Genomic DNA, 24,732 nt, shown 5'->3' with positions numbered 1-24,732 from the left:
GCCCTCACGTCTATAGTTGGGGTCGCTACATGGCCCTCACATCTAGAGTTGGGGTCGCTACATGGCCCTCAAATCTAGAGTTGGGGTCGCTACATGGCCCTCACATCTAGAGTTGGGGTCGCTACATGGCCCTCACATCTAGAGTTGGGGTCGCTACATGGCCCTCACATCTAGAGTTGGGGTCGCTACATGGCCCTCACATCTAGAGTTGGGGTCGCTACATGGCCTCACATCTAGAGTTGGGGTCGCTACATGGCCCTCACGTCTAGAGTTGGGGTCGCTACATGGCCCTCACGTCTAGAGTTGGGATCGCTACATGGCCCTCACATCTAGAGTTGGGGTCGCTACATGGCCTCACATCTAGAGTTGGGGTCACTACATGGCCCTCACATCTAGAGTTGGGGTCGCTACATGGCCCTCACATCTAGAGTTGGGGTCGCTACATGGCCTCACATCTAGAGTTGGGGTCGCTACATGGCCCTCACATCTAGAGTTGGGGTCGCTACATGGCCCTCACGTCTAGAGTTGGGGTCGCTACATGGCCCTCACATCTAGAGTTGGGGTCGCTACATGGCCCTCACGTCTAGAGTTGGGGTCGCTACATGGCCCTCACGTCTAGAGTTGGGGTCGCTACATGGCCCTCACATCTAGAGTTGGGGTCGCTACATGGCCCTCACCTCTAGAGTTGGGGTCGCTACATGGCCCTCACATCTAGAGTTAGGGTCGCTACATGGCCCTCACATCTAGAGTTAGGGTCGCTACATGGCCCTCACATCTAGAGTTGGGGTCGCTACATGGCCCTCACATCTAGAGTTGGGGTCACTACATGGCCCTCACATCTAGAGTTAGGGTCGCTACATGGCCCTCACGTCTAGAGTTGGAGTCGCTACATGGCCCTCACGTCTAGAGTTGGGGTCGCTACATGGCCCTCACATCTAGAGTTGGGGTCGCTACATGGCCCTCACATCTAGAGTTGGGGTCGCTACATGGCCCTCACCTCTAGAGTTAGGGCCGCTACATGGCCCTCACATCTAGAGTTGGGGTCGCTACATGGCCCTCACGTCTAGAGTTGGGGTCGCTACATGGCCCTCACATCTAGAGTTGGGGTCGCTACATGGCCCTCACATCTAGAGTTGGGGTCGCTACATGGCCCTCACATCTAGAGTTGGGGTCGCTACATGGCCCTCACATCTAGAGTTGGGGTCGCTACATGGCCCTCACATCTAGAGTTGGGGTCGCTACATGGCCCTCACATCTAGAGTTAGGGTCGCTACATGGCCCTCACCTCTAGAGTTAGGGTCGCTACATGGCCCTCACATCTAGAGTTAGGGTCGCTACATGGCCCTCACCTCTAGAGTTGGGGTCGCTACATGGCCCTCACATCTAGAGTTAGGGTCGCTACATGGCCCTCACGTCTAGAGTTGGGGTCGCTACATGGCCCTCACATCTAGAGTTGGGGTCGCTACATGGCCCTCACGTCTAGAGTTGGGGTCGCTACATGGCCCTCACATCTAGAGTTAGGGCCGCTACATGGCCCTCACATCTAGAGTTAGGGTCGCTACATGGCCCTCACATCTAGAGTTAGGGTCGCTACATGGCCCTCACATCTAGAGTTAGGGTCGCTACATGGCCCTCACCTCTAGAGTTGGGGTCGCTACATGGCCCTCACATCTAGAGTTGGGGTCGCTACATGGCCCTCACCTCTAGAGTTGGGGTCGCTACATGGCCCTCACCTCTAGAGTTGGGGTCGCTACATGGCCTACCTGACTTGGTGGAAACCTGTGCTCCGATGATCACCTTTTCTTGGCAGCGGTGGCCGAACGGATAGCGGCGCGGTCTTGATACCGGAAGGTTCCTAGTTCGAATCAGCCGTCCGACACGTTAAAATTACCACCGCTGAAGTGCCCTTGAACAAGGCATTGAACCACTACGATGAAATGTGTTCTATGAGCAGGGCCTGGCTGGAAACAAGTTCTTGAGCTTAGCCCAGATACCCTGGGTAAATATAGATTTCATTTCATTTCATTTCATTTCATTTCTATTTTTTTTGTATAAATCAAGTCAAGTAGAATAGAATAGAATAGTCCGTACTCCCTTGAGGTGTTTTTTGTCACATTATATGTATAGTATAATTATGCACATATAGGTGAAATTCGTCCTCTGCTTTTAAGACTCATTACAAGACGATAACATGGTTAATATATTATTTTTAATTTGAGAAGTACATGACACAAAAAAATCGGAAATATGAACGCGGATAGGGGCGCTAAGCAATGGGGTACGGACATTACAGTGATTAACTGCAAACAGATAAGTTAACAGATAATTACTATTAGCCTTTTTGGCTAACTCTCTGTGTAGTACAGGAAATCTATGGAAAATACAGGATCAACCTCAAACTAATTGCAAAAGAACCAAACTCAGCTGATTTTGTATCTTCAATATATCCTGAATAACAGTTGACTTGAAGTTTTGAAAATGGCCTGTACAGTATGGCCACCATTGACATCCAATATAAGGCAAATATTTTCTAGATTTCCTTTTGCTTTAAGTAGCATGTGACATGTCAAACTAGGGGGTTTTCATGATGCTGAATTCATTAGTTTTGCATTAAAAAATGTGATGAGGTCAGCACATTTGCTGTGGCCAAATTTAGCCCCATGAGTGTAACATGCTACTTATAGCAAAAGGAAACTATATTTGCCTTATATAGGATGTCAATGGTGGCCATACTGTACAGGCCATTTTCAACACTTCCCCTCAGACAATTCCAGGCAACTTTTTTTCCTGTTATTCAGGATATATTGAAGATACAAAATCAGCTGAGTTTGGTTCTTTTTCTTTTGGTCAAATTACATTATCACTGGATCTGTCGGGGCAGGCTAGCTGTTTCCCTTCCCGGGGCGATGTGTGGCTTACTGAGGCAACATATGGGCCAAAGAAGGAATACAAATGTATACTGAACAATTAAAAGTACACTGTCCAAAGGAGGCTTGGGTTTAGGGGCGCATTCAGAGCTCAGGTTTAGGGCTTGGGTTTAGGGGCGCATTCAGAGCTCAGGTTTAGGGCTTGGGTTTAGGGGCGCATTCAGAGCTCAGGTTTAGGGCTTGGGTTTAGGGGCGCATTCAGAGCTCAGGTTTAGGGCTTGGGTTTAGGGGCGCATTCAGAGCTCAGGTTTAGGGCTTGGGTTTAGGGGCGCATTCAGAGCTCAGGTTTAGGGCTTGGGTTTAGGGGCGCATTCAGAGCTCAGGTTTAGGGCTTGGGTTTAGGGGCGCATTCAGAGCTCAGGTTTAGGGCTTGGGTTTAGGGGCGCATTCAGAGCTCAGGTTTAGGGCTTGGGTTTAGGGGCGCATTCAGAGCTCAGGTTTAGGGCTTGGGTTTAGGGGCGCATTCAGAGCTCAGGTTTAGGGGTTAGTATTACGACACAAAAAGACATAACGCATCATATGACATCTCAGTCAGCAGCATGCTTGTCTAGTGTATGTCTGTATGCATGTGCACACCAGTGTGTGTGTGTGTGTGTGTGTGTGTGTGTGTGTGTGTGTGACTGTGTGTGTGTGTGTGTGACTGTGTGTGTGTGTGTGTGTGTGTGTGTGTGACTGTGTGTGTGTGTGTGTGTGTGTGTGTGTGTGTGTGTGTGTGTGTGTGTGTGTGTGTGTGTGTGTGTGTGCGCGCGCGCGTGCGTGCGTGCGTGCGTGCGTGCGTGCGTGCGTGCGTGCGTGCGTGCGTGCGTGCGTGCGTGCGTGCGTGCGTGCGTGCGTGCGTGCGTGCGTGCGTGCGTGCGTGCGTGCGTGCGTGCGTGTGTGCGTGCGTGCGTGCGTGTGTGTGTGTGCGTGTGTGTGTGTGTGTGCGTGCAGGGGGGTTTTGTGTAGCTGCTGCTGGCAGGCCTGTGGGAAAGGATTAGACTTTCACGCCTTTTCCTCCACAGCGAGCTGCCATCAAAGACATTCCTTGCATAACAAATCAATGAGTACTGTTACGCACACACACACACACACACACACACACACACACACACACTTGCGCACGCACAATCACAGGCTTCTGTTAATCTTTAGCTGTAGAATCCCTTATATCCACTTATAATTTGGAGTGCTCTATAGTTTATAATTTAATGATGGTTTATTATGATATAGCATGGTAACCTAGCGAAGAATATGTTCTATTTCATTCATGACATAATAATAATTATAATACATGATGCGTTTCAGCACAGCGTTTATGAAGCATGACATGACAAGTACGAGCTGTTGCTCATTAACAAAATGACTGGACGAACGTGTGTGGCTGCATGCGGTGTGTGTGTGTGTGTGTGTGTGTGTGTGTGTGTGTGTGTGTGTGTGTGTGTGCGTGCGTGCGTGCGTGCGTGCGTGCGTGCGTGCGTGCGTGCGTGCGTGCGTGCGTGCGTGCGTGCGTGCGTGCGTGTGCGTGCGAGTGCGTGTGTGCGTGCGTGCGTGCGTGCGTGCGTGCGTGCCTTGTATCACTACTCCTGTGAGGGCCAAATGTCCCTGCATGAATGAATGCAGGGACTGCCTTTCGCAGCCCATCCCTTACGTTACGGGATTATTCAGACATATTTACAATAGGCTATATTATATTTCCTGTGCCAACACGCTGACACCAAAATATTAAATAAAAACAAATATCACAGTGTATAGATAACTCTGATCGAAAGTACATTTAAGTAGTCCATTTTGTCAAGATAGAGACTAAAGTGGCGGGCGAGAGAGAGAGAGAGAGAAAAGAACATAAAGTATAGTAGATTTTACATTGTGAAGACAATTTTCCTGGTCCTCAAAAGAGAAATGGTTGTTTTATGGTTTGTGTTGTGAGTTTGGTCTTCACTAGTATAGTAATACAAATTCCTTATCAATGGTAGAGGCTTATTTCCTGAATCCTGATGTATTCCCCTGCACTGGAGCATACAGTAGGCTATATGAGGAATTAGCATTTGAATATGACGGCAGTCCCTATACTATGTATTTGAGCCAGAGAGATGTCATAAGATGAACGAATAGCCTGTATTTCTTTTCTTTAGGGGCATAGTTTGAATTACCGGCTTGCCCCTCCAGAAAGTGGAACAGACAAATTCTAATAATTTTGTTTTTGGTCTGAATATGGTCCATAAAATTAAAAAAAAAAAACAATAACAGATAACAAACTTTGCCTACAGAAGTGCATGGCAAATATGCTTTGCTAACAAAGCATATTTATTAAATGTAGTAGGCCTATAATTAAATATTAAAACTGATATGAATATATTCTATGGGAATTATGAATGGACGATTTTTCAGTGGAACCAGAAAACCATGGCCACTACTATGCCCTATTAGTCTACGTGCCGGCCCTTAGAGCCCCATTGTGAACACGGACATGTTGAGTACACCAAGCCAGAGTCTTTCTCAAGGACACATCGAACACTAACTCTGGGGGAGCCCGGGATTGAACTGGGAACCTTGCGGTTCTCCATCTGGTCGCTCTACCAGCCACTCTACCACTGAATCACTCCATCTGGCCGCTCTACCAGCCACTCTACCACTGAATCACTCCATCTGGCCGCTCTACCAGCCACTCTACCACTGAATCACTCCATCTGGCCGCTCTACCAGCCATTCTACCACTGAATCACTCCATCTGGCCGCTCTACCAGCCACTCTACCACTGAATCACTCCATCTGGCCGCTCTACCAGCCACTCTACCACTGAATCACTCCATCTGGCCGCTCTACCAGCCATTCTACCACTGAATCACTCCATCTGGCCGCTCTACCAGCCATTCTACCACTGAATCACTCCATCTGGCCGCTCTACCAGCCATTCTACCACTGAATCACTCCATCTGGCCGCTCTACCAGCCATTCTACCACTGAATCACTCCATCTGGCCGCTCTACCAGCCATTCTACCACTGAATCACTCCATCTGGCCGCTCTACCAGCCACTCTACCACTGAATCACTCCATCTGGCCGCTCTACCAGCCACTCTACCACTGAATCACTCCATCTGGCCGCTCTACCAGCCATTCTACCACTGAATCACTCCATCTGGCCGCTCTACCAGCCACTCTACCACTGAATCACTCCATCTGGCCGCTCTACCAGCCACTCTACCACTGAATCACTCCATCTGGCCGCTCTACCAGCCACTCTACCACTGAATCACTCCATCTGGTCGCTCTACCAGCCATTCTACCACTGAATCACTCCATCTGGCCGCTCTACCAGCCACTCTACCACTGAATCACTCCATCTGGCCGCTCTACCAGCCATTCTACCACTGAATCACTCCATCTGGCCGCTCTACCAGCCACTCTACCACTGAATCACTCCATCTGGCCGCTCTACCAGCCACTCTACCACTGAATCACTCCATCTGGTCGCTCTACCAGCCATTCTACCACTGAATCACTCCATCTGGCCGCTCTACCAGCCACTCTACCACTGAATCACTCCATCTGGCCGCTCTACCAGCCACTCTACCACTGAATCACTCCATCTGGCCGCTCTACCAGCCACTCTACCACTGAATCACTCCATCTGGCCGCTCTACCAGCCACTCTACCACTGAATCACTCCATCTGGCCGCTCTACCAGCCACTCTACCACTGAATCACTCCATCTGGCCGCTCTACCAGCCACTCTACCACTGAATCACTACCCCTATAGAGCGTCGCAGTCGCATAGACATTTCAGAAAGTATTTATTTAAAGACGTTTACGCCGCGGACAAAGCCAACTCAAGTCGTGACAAATCATGACAACAAACACAATTTTTGGGGCCGAAAAAAATATTAGAAAGAAGAAAAAAACGGCAGGTTACAACACTTTTGTTGTTGTTTTTCTTTTTTGTAATTATTTGTTTGGTCCAAAATATTGTTTGTTTTGTCATGAGTTGTCACGACTCGAGTTGGCTTTGTCCGCGGCGTAACCGTCTTTAAATAAATACTTGTTGAAATGTCTATGGGAAAAATGCATTGGGATTCATTTCCTGGTCCATGGTAGGGGGCGGGACTGCGACACTCTATAGTCTCCACAGAGAGGTCTTAAATGTTGATAATTGATATGGTGTTCCGTTCTATAGCAATGTTCTCAGTATTGGCTAATCTACTCCTTCTACGTGTTCCTGAGTTTGGGAGAATAAATCCTTGTGCATTTGGGTCCTACATGTCATGCCCAACCATTCACAGCATTTGTGGACGACTAAATGTTGTTTTTTGGCCCCTGTGGGGCCTCTGGCATAGCTGGGTTATACAACATGTCCCAACTTTGGTGTTGATTAGAGCGACGGTGCGCTGTGGTCCCCAGGCCACACGTGGACCCCTGAATTGTGTTTGTGCCAAGTTTGATCCACCATGTCCCCCTAAGCAATTTTAATATAGGATATCCAACATTTCTCACTCATCAGCATCTTAGATTTAACCACTTGGAGGTTGATCATGCTCCCACTGCTGTAGACCAAGCCTCTGACTATGAGCCCCAGACCTACTGGAAAGATGTCCTGAGCTACAGCTGCTGCGGTCAGATATTCGGTCAGAGACAGAAGGTTTTCAACTCAAACCATCAGAAGACGGAAATGCATCGATCGCACAGGAAAATTCAATTTCAGCTTCACCCAGCTGATGGCTGCTGTCATGATGAGCACTCAGGGGGATCAGTTAGGGATTAAGGGCTCTATTTTCGTCCATGCTAAACACCTTATCCCTAAACTACTTTTCCTTTTTTTTTTTTTACTATTTTGAATTTTTTTTTTGAATAGTTAAAATAGCCAATCTACAAGCTCACAATGTGTCGATGTATAAGGCCAGGATGTATAAGGCCAGGATGTATAAGGCCAGTCCACACAAATGCAACTAGTGGCAACTCATATTTGCCATTGACAATGAAGGGAAAATGTACGTCATATGTAGACGAGCAAATCGTATGTATGTCGGTATGTTGAGGGTGAAGAGCTACATGTGGTATTGTTGTCCTTGTCCCGTGTTTTCTATGGTAATCCATACATAAATACACCTTCTGGTAGACTGGCTGCAACCTATTCCAGTCGCTAAAGGCTCATACATAGTCTGGATTTTCGGTGGTGGGGTGACCACCGAACTACAACATGACGTGAAGAGCAAACCACCGCCACCGATCCAGCCCTTCTCTCAGTTTTTACTCACCACCGCTCAACGTTATTTCAGCTCCGGTGGTCAGCTCACCACCGGAGCGGTGGTCACCTCACCACCGAAAATCCAGACTATGAATAGGCCTTAACCCATTTTGACCTGAGATCAGATTCTAAAAATGTCTTCTACATCCTGACAGTTTTCTGAAAAAGCTATGTTTCAGTGGTTCTTCGATTTTTCAAAAATAGCAGACCTACAAGCTATGAGCTTGTAGATCTGCTATTTTTCAATAGCTAAAGCATAACATAATGCTAACACCAAAAGGGGTTCCCGCCCCAAAATGGGTTAAGACGGTCCTCTGTCCTCACACACATCAAAGGCATTTGAGAATATCCATTATAGTGTGATAGATGTTATTTATGAAAAAGGAAAACCACGCTGTGGATTCATCTATATATGGAAAATGTGGGGCAGAGGTTCTGCTCTGGCCTTCAGGGAGTGTGTGTAGTTTCAGAGGGACGGACGGACACTCGGACAGACGGAGGGTGAATTGCAAATACACGTGTTAAAGGTGTATGGACAACATGTTAAAGGTGTGTTAAAGGTGTATGGACAACATGTTAAAGGTGTGTTAAAGGTGTATGGACAACATGTTAAAGGTGTGTTAAAGGTGTATGGACAACATGTTAAAGGTGTGTTAAAGGTGTATGGACAACATGTTAAAGGTGTGTTAAAGGTGTATGGACAACATGCAGACAGACGGCAGGGTTTTCAAGATTGCTTCAACTTGTTTTTGTTTTTTTATTGTGCAGTCAACACAAATATGAATACACACTGTGCCTCCCGGTTGCAACTGGCATGAAGTAGAGTCAACTGTGGAATGATTTGTAAGGTCTATGGCTTTAATACCAAGCATGACACCTATCTGTCTATTTACATACAAACAACATATCCACTCGTTGACGGTTTGAAAACTGGAGCAAAAAATAAAAAAAAATAAGAAAAAGAAAAGAAAAACATTTTCATAAATAGAAAAAGGGGAAGGGAAGGGATCAAGTCTCTATCACGGAGACAGCTTAAAAGCTTGATTTTACCTGCGCGCCAGTGTCGGGGGGCGCCGGAAGTATAGCCTATTTATTAGCTCACGGAGCGCCGCACCGAGACACGGCGTGAGCTGGTGAATAGGCTGTTTCCGGTATGCGCCCGCGGCGTGCGACCGAGTATAAATCAGGCATAACACTCAACAAGAGTTGTACATAATCCCACTTTTTTGTTATGGCACCAGTATATCAAACCACAGCCGTGTCTGGTTGGCTTCCATCAAACAAGCAGTTTCAACAGAGCTAGTATGCACTGAACCAACACGTACAAATAGAATAATAACTAACAAAACAAAACAAAAAAACTGACTAAAAATTAGAGATAAATCTTGACTGTCATATGAGGTATTGTGGATCAAAACCTTTTTATCTACAATTTTCCTCTTTTTTTCTTTTTTGGAATAGCACAGAAAATCAATATTAAGTAATTATACACAACTGATCACATAAAAATCTACATAAAAACAACAAGCAAGGATGTCAATAACATAATTTTCTATGAGAAAATTCAAACTAGCATAGCAGTATATTGACATTTATATGTATAAAAACAAAACAAAAAAAATGTAGCAGCAACACAATAGGAGAAAAGCATTGTTTCTTTTTTTTCGTCATTAGTTTTCTTTATGTTTGTTTGTTTTTTTTACACGTAGCTGGGATTTCGTTTCCATAGCAGCTGAATAACAAGGAGTGTTTCACTCCTACTCTGTGTCCTTTTATTATACAATCAGAGACCTAATTGAGCTCCACAGCATTAAGAAACGCTTTCGAGCCATTAAAAAAAAAAACATTTTTTTTTGCCTCTCTTTGTCACTTTCAACGTCTTTAATACCTCCTCCGTTCCGTCTCTCTCCTCCTCCGTCTCTCATTCTTGCCCGTCTTCGCTCTCGCTATGTTTCTTAGGCAAGCCGCAAAACACAGCCCATGTCTTTAGGTTTGTGCAAAATCGTCTCCGTAGTCTAAACACTCCCATAACCCCCCCCCCCACCCCCCAATCCCCTTTCCCCAAAACACATGGGCAGGGTCTTAACAGCGCTGGGGAGAAGCTGCAATGATCCCTCGGAGGTAGGGCCGTGGCGATATGGACAACATTTTATGACCAAATATACCTCAATATCGATATCGTGACAATAATATCGTATTGTGGCGATAATGTCGTGTTTTTGCGACAATTTACTTTCAAAAAATATATATATCGTCAAAAAATAGCCAGGTCTACAAGCCAATCCAAACGTACGCGTTCGTGAGCTTGTAGATCTGCTCGATCTGCTAAGGCTTGCGTGATTACAACCAGGAAAAAGACAACACTTAGGTCATAACACATTACGATATCCCAATATCCCAGACACAATCTAGTCTCATATCACCATATCTATACATTTCCCAGCCCTCCTGGGAGGTAAACCCTCATGTTCATTAGAGTGGGGGTGAGGTTTCCAGAGTGGATCCTGTCAGAACCACACTAGCGTGTCCCTTTAACATGGATCACGTACAATCGGAGGGAGAACCTTTGTTTTAGTTTTTTCTTTTTTGCAGGCATCTGTTCTCCTCTTCAAAGCAGTCCCACCGTAGCTAAGATACCCGCTCCATCCCCCATTCCATTTTTTGTTGCCTTACCAACTCAATGTGATTTTCTTTTCTTTTCTTTTTTTTACATGAGCCAGCGAAGCTGACCAAAAGTGCTTTTTTTCTTTCTTTTTTTTTTTAGAAAACAAAATTGGAATGGTATTAGAAGGTAAGAGACATATATATATGTATATATATATATATATATATATATATATATATATATAACTACATCAAACAAAGGAAGAAAGAAAAAACTGTGGCCTGTGGGTTTGCTCCGCCAGGAATGTGTGTGTATACATGATGGATTTTAAGCTTATTAATCATAGCTAGCTGAATGAGTAATAATCATACACAAACTGGACTATATAAGGTTTGTAGGCAGTATACTCATTTGTCTGTAGCTATGAGCGGTTTCAAGTCGTCCAAAACCTGACACCGGCGACCCACAGTCACCCTCAAAGGCGCCAACAGAGCGGCGCGGCGTCACGATATACTACACGACACACTGTTGCCCCGTGAAGCCCCAGCCCAGCTTTAAAGAGAAGAGGCAGGAATAATTCTGAACGAGTTCTAACGTGATAACATAATAAAGTGACTAAACGAACACACAAGCAAGCAGGGATACATGATGAGTGTCGGCACAACAAGACACCACAGGGAGGCTTCAGCACCTTCAGCACCTTCAGCACCTTCAGCACCTTCAGCACCACAGGGAGGCTTCAGCACCTTCACACTCCGGCCGAAAAGAACAGGTCTAGAAGCTCACCGCACGGCGCGGGAGTTTGCAGAACTAGTGTTTTCAGAGCATAAATTAGGCATACTGGACACTAACATAAACAAACAATAAGCCCCTTCTCTTTAATAAGACGTCAGATTAAAAATAAAATAAAATAGAAAGAAGAGGAGAAAAAAAAGGCTAAAAACAGACTACAGTCCTACTCTTGAGATGGTTTAGTAGGCGAGGGCAAAGTCTGGTAATTTAAAAATCCTAAGTTTAATATATCAGGGCATATATAAGAAAACAATGTCTATGTTTATGGGGCTTAGACGTTACGCCACCATCTCTCTTTCTTTCTTAGTTTTTCGCCCCAGCCGGGGTAGGTGTGTGTGTGTGTGTGTGTGTGTGTGTGTGTGTGCGTGCGCGTGTGTGTGTGCGTGCGTGCGTGCGTGTGTGTGTGTGTGTGTGCGTGCGTGTGTGCGTGCGTGTGTGAGGGGGTGGTGGGGAGGGAGGGTTCCATGGTGGTATTGTCTTGAAAGACCAGAGACTGCTTAATATGGGTCCCGTCTCGTGGCAAACCTAAAACAGGCAGGTAACGTTGAGGTGTCGAGACAGGGCGCAGTGGGCGGGCAAGATGCAGGCCATCATTGGCCAACGAGGACAAGGCCGGGTTACAAAATAGGCGGGGCATCCATATTCATATAGGGGGGGAAGTCATTCTCCCAGGCTCCTCCCACCGTCTCTTTATACCCAGAAGGCCTTTCTCTCTCTCTCTTTCTCTTTCTCTCTCCGACTGGCCATACAGGTGAGGTCTGCAAGTGATCGCAAAATGTAACATCGCCGCCCCGGGGGGCGCGGGGGGGTGGGGGCGCAGATCGGCCAATCAGATGTTGATGTCTCTGACGTCGGTGGGCGTGCTCGACAGGTCCACGTCCTCGTCCACGCGCTTGGTTTCCGTGGAGACGGCGTGATGCTGCTGCTGCTGTGCCGCACGCAGGCTGGACTCCAGCAGCGACTCGATCTGCTCCTGACACGACCGCAGACAGTCCTGATTGGAGGAGGAGGAGGTCACATGATCAGAACACGGAACACAGAACTCGTTTTAGCAAACGTACCAATACCACATTATTATTATTATTATTATATAGATAGCTACTCGGTTCACTCAACATTTTACTTTAGTAAAAGTACAAAGGAAAACAGCGCTCGAGCGCTGTTCATGCAGCCCTGTGAGTGTGACAAGCTGGAGTTTGAAATACATTGTTTTCAAAGAGGGCGGTGCAAATATCAGCAATTTTAAGCATGTGTGCAACATGACAACTGTTTTAAAGTATTGTACAGTAACAACTAAAGTCTCTGTAATGTTTATCTTGAACTATTACTTAAAAAAACGATTTAAAATAAAGGGATTTAAGATCATTAAAGCTGGGCTGTTGCTCTTCGCCAATAGAAGTCTATGTTGGACTGACCCCGTGAAGTGAACCGAGTTGTCACAACTCTCATCTAAACGGCACTGGTTATACAACGTCTACATTGAATTTAGATGTTACCAGACATCACCTCAGTAGCCGTGGCCAGAGATCACTGATCGTCTGATCAGGCAAGACTCATTTGGTAGTAAAAGAATAATCCATGGGAACATGATCCAGTGTGACACGCTATGTTTCTGTTTTCACATGTGGTATTTCATGGTTTGGATGTTTTTGTCAACTTTTCCCTTTGCCCGCCGTAGTCTGAAAACCCACCTCTTCAGACTCCACCATGGCCCGTAGCACTTGCCCTAGCCTAGCCCCTTAGATAGCACATTATGTAGACTTAGATAGTATTTTAAAGCTTGTTACGTAGACAGCTCTAGAATTGCACTTTATGTAGTCATAGCACTTTATAGTACACATGTATAATATATTATATAGTATAGTATGTATAGTTAACATAGATACTCCACTGTTACGTTCTTAGTTTGCGCATGATTCATGATAACTACTTTTTATATATGTGATGTATGCCATGCTTTTGTTATTGCTTAATGTAAGTCGCTCTGGATTAAGAGCGTCTGCTAAATGCCTAAATTGTAAATTGTAAATTGCTCAATATCTCCATGTATACATCTGTCATGCATTGTACTGTATGTACTTGGGTCCCCTCCTTTTCCCCCTCTACATCAAGTCTCTCTGGCAAAGATGTACAAGATGACAACATGAGTGTTGAGACGCAGTGTGAGAGCTTGTAGATTGGCTACTTTCGCAGAAGCCCCCCTTTATGAAATGCCCAGTATAGTATTAATCGTACGATAGTAGGTAAAATAGCCAGTCTTGTAAGAAATGTTTTGAAGTTCTTTGGAACTTTATGAAATTGTTAAAAATGTGTTGATCTCTCCTATAATGACATGCCAAAAAAACCGAATGCTTGCATCTAATGTTTGTGTGTGTGTGCGTGCGTGCGTGTGTGCGTGCGTGCGTGCATGCGTGGGTGTGTTTGTCTCCATTTTGCAATTTAGGCATTTAGCAGACACTCTTATCCAGTGCGGCTAACAAAGTGCAAGGTCCGAGGTCTGTGACATGAACCCTGGTGAACCAACAACAGGCTGAGCTACTCCGTGGAAAACAAGTAGACATGCACATAAATACATGGATGTAGATTCATGCTTCTTACTTAAGCTACTTTTACGGTGGTTATTTTTTCAAGAGATTTGGTGTACATGGAAGAACAGGAAGATAATAGCGAACCTTGCATAGAGGTTCTCAACCTTTTCAGACCTTTTCAAATAATCATATTTGAACTGGGGAGTGGGGACCCCCCCAAAATAATCATATTTGAACTGAATACCCCCCCATAATTGAGGCATTCAATTGTGTTTGTCTCGGTTCCACAGATAAATATTGTGGGAAATAGACTATCTACAGTACAAGCTTGTGCGTGCATGCGCGTGCGTCTCTCCCTGACGTACCGGGTCGCTGCGTATGACCTGTGACAGGAAGTTGGTGAGGTTCTCGGAGGAGAGCGAGGCGTCCTGGCTCTTCAGGTAGAGTCCCTGTACGGCTGCCACCACGCTGCCTGCTGCCACCATGGACGGAGGACTGGCGATGAAGTTCACGTCTGCACAACAACACACCGAGAGGGGAGAGGGGAGAGGGGAGGGGTTTAGACCAACACAGAACGCTCAGAGGAGGTGTGTGTGAAAATGCATTAGCTGCTTTTACCCTGTCGTCCCTGTTGTGGCCATGTTGGTGAGTACAGGCTTTAGTTCTGAAATACTATTGGTCCGACTGTCATTAGACCGACACCCTACCCTAACCTAACCGCAAGCACGACGCATGTCGGACCAACACAAAAAAACAAACCACAACCAAAATTGATATGAAAAATAAACTCAAACGCCATTGAAATGATTCTAGTGAACAACAAGGACAGGAAAAAGGGATCAGTTAACACCATCCAGCTGGGATGTCGTGACACAGTGTCACCTGGACCCGACTGTCTGACATTAACCCATTCCATGCCGTTACCATAGACCAGATCGTGAGGCGAGTGCCAGTGAAATGCGTGACATAAGCAAAGAAGAAGAGCCACATCCGCCCGACCCGGAAGTGATAGCCTCCGTATCTGTAGTCTGTAGTCGTGGTGGATACATTTTCTCAGCGTGAGCACGGATGAATGTTTTATAAGGTCGCAAACATGGTACGTTGTCCCATTTTGAGCAGAAGAAAACACATAACCCTGTGTGTGTGCACGTGTACCGTGGATCATGTAGGCTGTTTCTATAATGGGAGGCCTGTGGAGGCTAGCAATGGAAGCTAACGGAAGCGGGAAAAAAAGGTACCAATAATATTTTTTAATCAAATCTCATGTATCTCGTGGATATGGCCCAGATGGTAATAATAGCTTTCCTCGAGATATCTTGTGGATTGTGTTAAATACAGTAGTGGTGGGTAGTTCAAGATTAAATACAGTAGTGGTGGGTAGTTCAAGATTAAATACAGTAGTGGTGGGTAGTTCAAGATTAACTACAGTAGTGGTGGGTAGTTCAAGATTAAATACAGTAGTGGTGGGTAGTTCAAGATTAAATACAGTAGTGGTGGGTAGTTCAAGATTAAATACAGTAGTGGTGGGTAGTTCAAGATTAAATACAGTAGTGGTGGGTAGTTCAAGATTAACTACAGTAGTGGTGGGTAGTTCAAGATTAAATACAGTAGTGGTGGGTAGTTCAAGATTAAATACAGTAGTGGTGGGTAGTTCAAGATTAAATACAGTAGTGGTGGGTAGTTCAAGATTAACTACAGTAGTGGTGGGTAGTTCAAGATTAAATACAGTAGTGGTGGGTAGTTAAGGGGGAATCATAATGCAGTGCGAGAGCGCCCCCTTCAGTTTGCAGCCATCATCATTACCACTTGGGGCCAGCAGTCCCTGTTCTGGGGGTGAACATTCGGCCAAAATAGCTGATCTAAAAATAAAAACAGGAGGGGGGCCTAGTACACAGCCCTGGGGGACTCCGGCCTCCATATTCTGGAGGAATCATTCGCCAAAAATAGCAGATATACAAGGAGCTTCTAGATCTGCTATGTTTGGCAAAGACATTCCCGTCCAGTTCTCTGGGACTACAGGGATTTAAGTGCTTAAGTTAAGAGACACACACGTGCTGCTGAGACGAACCGATTGCCGCACGGCAGAAACGACCATTTTCACTGCATAAACACACCCCGCGACCAATGAATAATCCTGTCATAAAAAAAATAGCATCTCTCGCAGATCAAAGGAAAACGTGACCAATCAGCGCTCTCCCACAAATGTCTCATACCTCTGTGACGCGTTTAACGTTTACCGCAGGAGCACGAGCAACACTATACAGTAACTATTCTGAAACAGCTATCCGAAAAATTACACATTAAATGTTTGAGACCAAATATCAAGCCTTTTTTAATCGTATTTAAATGTATAGCAGCTTGGTGCACCTGTATCCGAATCTACATAGCGGGGTGCATACTTAGTTTAGACTAGTCATTGGTTAGACATGGGTTAAGGTTGGGTGCAGTACTTAGTTTAGACAGTACTTGGTTTAGACTAGTCATTGGTTAGACCAGTCATTAGTCCTACAACTACAACCTATCTCAAACCCTCACCCTAATCTCCCACGGGGCAGCACACCTAAACCTAACCTTAACCCATGTCTAACCAATGACTAGTCTAAACTAAGTATGCACCCCTTAAGGTTAGCTTTAGGTGTGCCGCCCCGTGGGAGGTTAGGGTTAGGGTGAGGGTTTGAGATAGGTTGTAGTTGTAGGACTAATGACTGGTCTAACCAATGACTAGTCTAAACCAAAAACTGTCTAAACTATGTAGCAATTCCAATTATTATTATTATGCTTGTTGACAGTTATTTTATTTTTCTTACTGTTTGCATTTTGTTGTTTTTCATCCACAGGGGAAAAGCAGACACGTTAACCCTCGACATGCAAATACATTTCGTGTTTCAACTTTAATGCCTCATTTAACCCATTTTGGGCGGAATCCCCTTTTGGTGTTTTAAAGCATTATGTTATACTTTAGCTATTGAAAAATAGCAGATAGTAGTAGGTCTGCTATTTTTGAAAAATCGTAAAAATGCGGCACAAATCTTTGAATATATATTCTTTCAGAGCGAACGTTTTTTTTTTATTTCGACGTCAGGCCTAAATGGGTTAATCTATGCTTCGTCCATATGACACGCCGCCGCCACATGACAAGCCGTACAATGTGGAGAAACAAGTGACTTTGTGGGCCTGCCTGCGTGCGTGTCGTAGTCGTACCTGTAGCGCAGAGGGCCACGAACGTCTGGGCGTGCTTCCTGAGGATCGACTTGGTGCTAGAGTGGATGTTCAGCTTTGACAGGAAGTGCTCGATGAAGTCGTGAGGCGTGACCGACGCCAGGTCCCACTTCAGCTTGTTTAGAACCAGCAGCTCCATATGCTACACGGGGAGGAGGGGGAACACACCAGACACAGGGGTCACCAACAGGTCCGTAAAGACTTGGTCTTGTCCGGCAAATGTTTAGATTTTCTGTTTTACACACCATTATAATGTTGATCATAACACCCACTTAATGAATGTCAATCTCCAGGTTTTCTCCAGAATATATGTATGACAATTATTTACTATGACAGTATGGCACATTAGGAGTCCACTAGTGACTACTATGACAGTATGGCACATTAGGAGTCCACTAGTGACTACTATGACAGTATGGCACATTAGGAGTCCACTAGTGACTACTATGACAGTATGGCACATTAGGAGTCCACTAGTGACTACTATGACAGTATGGCACATTAGGAGTCCAATAGTGACTACTATGACAGTATGGCACATTAGGAGTCCACTAGTGACTACTATGACAGTAAGGCACATTAGGAGTCCACTAGTGACTACTATGACAGTATGGCACATTAGGAGTCCACTAGTGACTACTATGACAGTATGGCACATTAGGAGTCCACTAGTGACTACTATGACAGTATGGCACATTAGGAGTCCACTAGTGACTACTATGACAGTATGGCACATTAGGAGTCCACTAGTGACTACTATGACAGTATGGCACATTATGAGTCCACTAGTGACTACTATGACAGTATGGCACATTAGGAGTCCACTAGTGACTACTATGACAGTATGGCACATTAGGAGTCCACTAGTGACTACTATGACAGTATGGCACATTAGGAGTCCACTAGTGACTACTATGACAGTATGGCACATTAGGAGTCCACTAGTGACTACTATGACAGTATGGCACATTAGGAGTCCAACTAGTGACTACTATGACAGTATGGCACATTAGGAGTCCAATAGTGACTACTATGACAGTATGGCACATTAGGAGTCCAATAGTGACTACTATGACAGTATGGCACATTAGGAGTCCAATAGTGACTACTATGACAGTATGGCACATTAGGAGTCCAATAGTGACTACTATGACAGTATGGCACATTAGGAGTCCAATAGTGACTACTATGACAGTATGGCACATTAGGAGTCCACTAGTGACTACTATGACAGTAAGGCACATTAGGAGTCCACTAGTGACTACTATGACAGTATGGCACATTAGGAGTCCACTAGTGACTACTATGACAGTATGGCACATTAGGAGTCCAATAGTGACTACTATGACAGTATGGCACATTAGGAGTCCAATAGTGACTACTATGACAGTATGGCACATTAGGAGTCCATTAGTGACTACTATGACAGTATGGCACATTAGGAGTCCACTAGTGACTACTATGACAGTATGGCACATTAGGAGTCCACTAGTGACTACTATGACAGTATGGCACATTAGGAGTCCAATAGTGACTACTATGACAGTATGGCACATTAGGAGTCCACTAGTGACTACTATGACAGTATGGCACATTAGGAGTCCACTAGTGACTACTATGACAGTATGGCACATTAGGAGTCCAATAGTGACTACTATGACAGTATGGCACATTAGGAGTCCAATAGTGACTACTATGACAGTATGGCACATTAGGAGTCCAATAGTGACTACTATGACAGTATGGCACATTAGGAGTCCACTAGTGACTACTATGACAGTATGGCACATTAGGAGTCCAACTAGTGCTAGTGGTTCTATGACAGTATGGCACATTAGGAGTCCACTAGTGACTACTATGACAGTATGGCACATTAAGAGTCCAACTAGTGCTAGTGGTTCTATGACAGTATGGCACATTAGGAGTCCACTAGTGACTACTATGACAGTATGGCACATTAGGAGTCCACTAGTGACTACTATGACAGTATGGCACATTAGGAGTCCACTAGTGACTACTATGACAGTATGGCACATTATTTATTGTTAGTGGTTCTATGACAGTATGGCACATTAGGAGTCCAACTAGTGCTAGTGGTTCTATGACACTAAGGCACATTAGGAGTCCAACTAGTGCTAGTGGTTCTATGACACTAAGGCACATTAGGAGTCCAACTAGTGCTAGTGGTTCTATGACACTAAGGCACATTAGGAGTCCAACTAGTGCTAGTGGTTCTATGACACTAAGGCACATTAGGAGTCCAACTAGTGCTAGTGGTTCTATGACACTAAGGCACATTAGGAGTCCAACTAGTGCTAGTGGTTCTATGACACTAAGGCACATTAGGAGTCCAACTAGTGCTAGTGGTTCTATGACAGTATGGCACATTAGGAGTCCAACTAGTGCTAGTGGTTCTATGACACTAAGGCACATTAGGAGTCCAACTAGTGCTAGTGGTTCTATGACAGTATGGCACATTAGGAGTCCAACTAGTGCTAGTGGTTCTATGACACTAAGGCACATTAGGAGTCCACTAGTGCTAGTGGTTCTATGACACTAAGGCACATTAGGAGTCCACTAGTGCTAGTGGTTCTATTTACTATGACACTAAGGCACATTAGGAGTCCAACTAGTGCTAGTGGTTCTATTTACTATGACACTAAGGCACATTAGGAGTCCACTAGTGCTAGTGGTTCTATTTACTATGACACTAAGGCACATTAGGAGTCCAACTAGTGCTAGTGGTTCTATGACAGTATGGCACATTAGGAGTCCAACTAGTGCTAGTGGTTCTATTTACTATGACACTACGGCACATTAGGAGTCCAACTAGTGCTAGTTGTTCTCAAATGTGTTATTTGCAAGGACCCCCTTAACTCTGAGAGTGTTGAAATGGAACCAGGAACCGTAAGGGTCCATTTGGTTCCATAGTTACAGACCTGTTATGGTCATCTATTTATGTGTTTCTGGTTATATTTATTGTACACTCATTTCGTATGTCCGTGGCAAAAATGGAACGTTGACAAAAATGTCCACCACAAGGCAACATGGCGATGACCGCTGACCAGACACCACATGTAAGGGACGCATGGCACCGAGATAAGACACACACACACACACACACACACACACACACACACACACACACACACACACACACACACACACACACAAACCAATATACAATAGGCCTATAAGTGTTTACATCTGCACTTCTGCATTTCTTTTTAATACAAAATTGTCGAATATTATACGCAAGAAAGAGGCAAACATTGTGAAGATAGCCGATCCAAGTTGCGAGGTGTTGTGAGCTTGTAGTTTGGCTATTTTCCCCCACAATATTTATATCTGTGGAACCGAGTCAAACTAATTGTATAATTCCTACAATTCCAAGTGCTTGTCAGGTTGGGGTGGGCTCCTATAAATACATTAAAATATGATTATTTGGGGGAGTCATGGGCTGAAAGGTTCGGGTACCCTTGCTCTAATAGACTAATATGCAATGGAACATATGCAGCACATATACAACTCCATCACATCTCTCTCTTTCACACACACACACTCACACTCACGCACAGTCACACGCACGCACGCGCGAGCACGCTATCTCTGCCATGTGTTTTCCCAGCCACTGGGGGTCGCTATAAGCCCGGGTGATTCCTGGACAGCAGCATGAGTCGCAGGGCAGGCTCACAGACAGAGACCATTCATGAAATGAGAGAGGCCTTCCTCCCCAGCCAGTCACCATGGGAAAGTTAACAGGCAGCCATTCAGAGACTGCCTGCTATCTCAGCCTCGACTTTAACAACTTCCTAAATGGCTCACATAAATTATGAACCAGACGCTTTTATTTTGTATACATATCCTACCGCTATATTAAGCTTTATAATTATTATCATCATCATCATCATCATCACCACGTGACGTGAAGTATTCGTATATATTGCCTATACAACGTTGTGTGCTTTTTTCTTGACCCCTGTCTGTCTGTCTGTCTGTCTGTCTGTCTGTCTGTCTGTGAGTGCATCATGTCTGCCCCATGTGGGCCCTGTGTGTTATGCAACATCCCCTGCATGCATGTTTAGGAAGAGAACCGTGTTTTAGGGGCAGCTAGCAGCTCAATTTACCAAGAGTTCCCCTGGCCGGACCGAGTTGTCCGTGTAGATGCACAGCTTCTCCGCCGTTAAGGGCACAGTCTCTTTCATCTTGGAGGCCAGAAACATACACGTAGCTCCCAGCAGCTGGAGCCTGGTTTTCCTCGTGGGCTCCACCGATAAAAATCTGTCCAAGTAGTTCATAGCCAAGGGAAAAACCTCCTCCTCGCATTTCTGCTCCTCGCAGACCTGTTGGAGGAGCGGCAATTAAGACAGGAATAACAAGCATGCATGCTCAGCCCTGTCAAAGCCACAGTCTTAATGTTAACTGCGACACACAGAAATGGGTCAAATGGGCTCTGCGAGGGTCCATTTGACGCCCACGAGGAGTCACACTGACACTGCGTTTCACTGCTGTGCACACGTGCAAAACTGCATATAGGTGATCAATAGAGACATGTAAGCCTTTAATATGGCCGAGCCCCAAACGAAATAGTTCAATGTAAAGGGGCGAGAAACATTAAAAGTGCGTGCAATCCTTCTTTGGAATAATGTATGTATGTGACGCGTGATTTAACTGCATAATCCACTGATATAGCCTAATTCACAGGCATCCACAGGCCCGGCACCGAAAGCCCACAATCTTACAAATCGATGGCATTATTGTATAATAATAACGCACTTATCATAACAGTCGGGGGAAATTAGTTTCCAGTCAGTTCTGTCTCACACACAAAGGTGGCGTCAACGCAAGTTTCACTCTCCATTTTCAACTTCGTCATCTTTTCAAAAAATAATTATAAATATTTAAAAATTGCCCCGGTGCACATAATTGGCATGTAAATGTTCCTTGTGGCATGCTTTATCGGGTGGGACCGAGATGTGTCGAATTGTCGCGCAGGAAAACATTAAAACAATTTAATTTCCACGACGTGGTGCCTTCACGTGGACCGTGCGACATCTCCGTCCGGGTCGCGGAGCGCACACTTTCGGAAATTAATAAAAAATAGAAGCCCACGACGGAATCCGTCCAAAACGGCATGTAAATGTTGACAAAGGGCTGAACTATCAAAGCCGACTGTTTAAATCGCTCTGATTCCGGCGTTTTTGGAGGAAAAGTGCGTTTTTTCGCGACCAGATCGCCGAAGACACGAACACGATTCGCATAAACCAAAACAAAACTTTACAAGTTCGTACACGCAGAACACGCCACAGGTGCGGGCACACACACGGCTTATGATATAGACACGGTTGTCGGTCAGTGGACTGGCTTATTGTCATTTCTGGCATTGTTAGGGATTTTTAATGATATTAAAATGCTTCTCGTACGACAACAAAGATGGCGCGTAATACTGGCACGGGCCAGACTGCATACGTGTACATTGCTGTTAATTTGGAATATTTTTTTTCCTTCTCTCCCCCTTCCCACGTAATTACATTTTCACGAGATTCCGAGAAATGCAGAGGATTGACGAGTGATAAAAGGCGTCGTGATCGTGATCTAAATTGTAACATGTCCTGTTGCTAATAAGTCATATGTCTGGTTAGGGACCACCCAGCGCAGCACACACACACACACACACACACACACACACACACATACACACACACATACACACACACGAGGACATAGTTTTCGGAACGTTTATGTAACATGCATGCTAGTGACACACTGTGCAATTATAAAGATATTAAACCGCACGATGAGCCCAAAACAAGACTTTTTTATTAGTTATTCCAACACCATCTAAGGTCCGAAGTGCATCAATGCTCACAACAAGTCTCCACATTACCAAAACACACACAAAAAAGCAGCACTCCGCAGTCAGGAAGAAGGGGGAACAAATACAAAAAAGACCAAGCCTTTTTTTAATGTATAGTCTAATAAAAAAACAAACCTCCAGCATCCACGTCGCAACTATTTTCCTCATCTTGGGAACGATCTCTTTCTGAACACACTTGAAGTAGTTGGGAGCGGGCAGGTAGCTCTCCTCTGCCCGCAGCAGAGTGTGCAGCACCCGGTCATTGAGAAGGTTCACGTCCTGGTAAGCCCTCCGGATCGTATCCACTTCGCAACACAGCAGCTGGTGTTCCATGTTATTATTATTAGTTTATTATTATTGTTGTTAACAATATTCTTCTTTGTTGTTCTTCTCTGTTCCCTTACTCTGATCAAGGAGGAGGAGGAGGAGAGTGATCTAAAGTTTGTGTGAGTAGAGCAGGAGAGGAGAGGTATTATGACTTTTGTTCCTGGTTTGTTTTATAGTGTCTGGATGCTCTGGCTCTGCTGCTTGCTTGCGTCTCCTCCGGTGTCCTACAGTCCTCTGAGCGCCGACCCGCACAGCCCGCACACACAAAACCTCGCTTTCAGGGCGAGAGAGAGAGAGAGAGAGAGAGAGAGAGAGAGAGAGAGAGAGAGAGAGGAACGCGGGGGCGAGCGTTCTGCGCGGTGACGTCAGCTGTTGTTAACGGAGGGGGGTGGGCGGGGGAGAGAGAGAGAGAGAGAGAGAGAGAGGAGGGGAGGGAGTGCATGGGGGACCGGCGGGGGGAGATCAAAGCGACGGGCAGTCTGCGAGGGAGCGCGCTAGGAAGGAGAGTCTATAGAGAGAGAGAGAGAGAGAGAGGAGGATAAACTCTAGATTTCTAGAAGCACCCCCCCCCCCCCCGTCTCTCCCCCCTCCCCCACCTCGCTTCTCCTGAAGAAAAAAAAAAGTCTCCCCCTCCCTCTCCTTATATCCTATAGGTATGGTAATGGAAGGTCCCTGGATTCCGTGGTGGCGGACGGTCGGTGGGGGGGGGGGGGGGGGGGGGGGGGTGAGAGGGGGGGGCGGGGCGAGGAGCTTGGTGGTGGGGGAGGGGGAGGAGGGGGGGGGGGAGTCTATTCTGGCTGCCGGCCCAGCGTCTGCATCAGGATTCTGGGCCGGTGGTCTGCTGCTCGATCTGCCCAGGGGAGGCAGGGGAGCTCACTAGTGTGTGTGTGTGTGTGTGTGTGTGTGTGTGTGTGTGTGTGTGTGTGTGTGTGTGTGTGTGTGTGTGTGTGTGTGTGTGTGTGTGGACTCAAGCGGCTACTAGGGGGCAGTGTGTACTGTGCCAGCAGCAGCAGCAGCACACAGGGACCCCCTCCCCTCTCCTCCCTCCCATGCAGACATGAGGTGAGCACATGGACCATTATAAGACCAGCCTCTTTATTCACACAATGCTGCTGGTTTATTCCGACCCCGAATGACACAATATTCCACTTCCATGTGTACAAAAAAAAAAAAGACTTGTGGACGGGACGGACGGGTCCGAGTCTGAGGGCTTCTGTCACAGTCACAACAATGTCACATTATTACACTCACTTGATG

At 45.7% G+C, this 24,732-nt stretch overlaps 1 protein-coding gene across 3 annotated transcripts; it reads right to left on the bottom strand.

Moving 5' to 3' along the window:
* Positions 1-8,871: 8,871 nt before the first annotated feature.
* On the bottom strand, positions 8,872-23,715 carry ccnd1 (cyclin D1). 3 transcript variants are annotated; one of them, XR_013789474.1, is made up of 6 exons: positions 23,284-23,715; positions 21,419-21,634; positions 17,274-17,433; positions 14,438-14,586; positions 11,499-12,538; positions 8,872-11,443 (listed from the first exon to the last, which is right to left on the bottom strand). XR_013789474.1 is itself a non-coding variant. In XM_079531976.1 (5 exons), exons 1-5 carry the CDS (start codon positions 23,479-23,481, stop codon positions 12,374-12,376), a joined length of 888 nt encoding a protein of 295 aa, XP_079388102.1. In that variant the 5' UTR covers positions 23,482-23,715; the 3' UTR covers positions 8,872-12,373. The 3 variants fall into 3 exon arrangements, 1 of the variants encoding a protein (XP_079388102.1); XR_013789475.1 differs by having other exon boundaries at positions 8,872-11,452; positions 11,507-12,538; XM_079531976.1 differs by having other exon boundaries at positions 8,872-12,538.
* Between the last annotated feature and the right edge of the window lie 1,017 nt (positions 23,716-24,732).

The sequence above is a fragment of the Electrona antarctica genome (genome assembly GCF_951216825.1).
Source record: "Electrona antarctica genome assembly, contig: scaffold_377, whole genome shotgun sequence".
NCBI lineage: Eukaryota > Metazoa > Chordata > Actinopteri > Myctophiformes > Myctophidae > Electrona > Electrona antarctica.
This window is presented reverse-complemented; position numbering and strand designations above follow the sequence as displayed.

Excerpts from the sequence above, each read along its gene's own strand:
- ccnd1 (XM_079531976.1), bottom strand. The coding sequence starts at position 23,481 with ATGGAACACCAGCTGCTGTGTTGCGAAGTGGATACGATCCGGAGGGCT. Across the intron at positions 17,434-21,418 it reads TCCGGCCAGGGGAACTCTTG|CATATGGAGCTGCTGGTTCT; the intron begins GTAAATTGAGCT and ends CTCCCCGTGTAG. Across the intron at positions 14,587-17,273 it reads CGTGGCCCTCTGCGCTACAG|ACGTGAACTTCATCGCCAGT; the intron begins GTACGACTACGA and ends GTTGTTGTGCAG.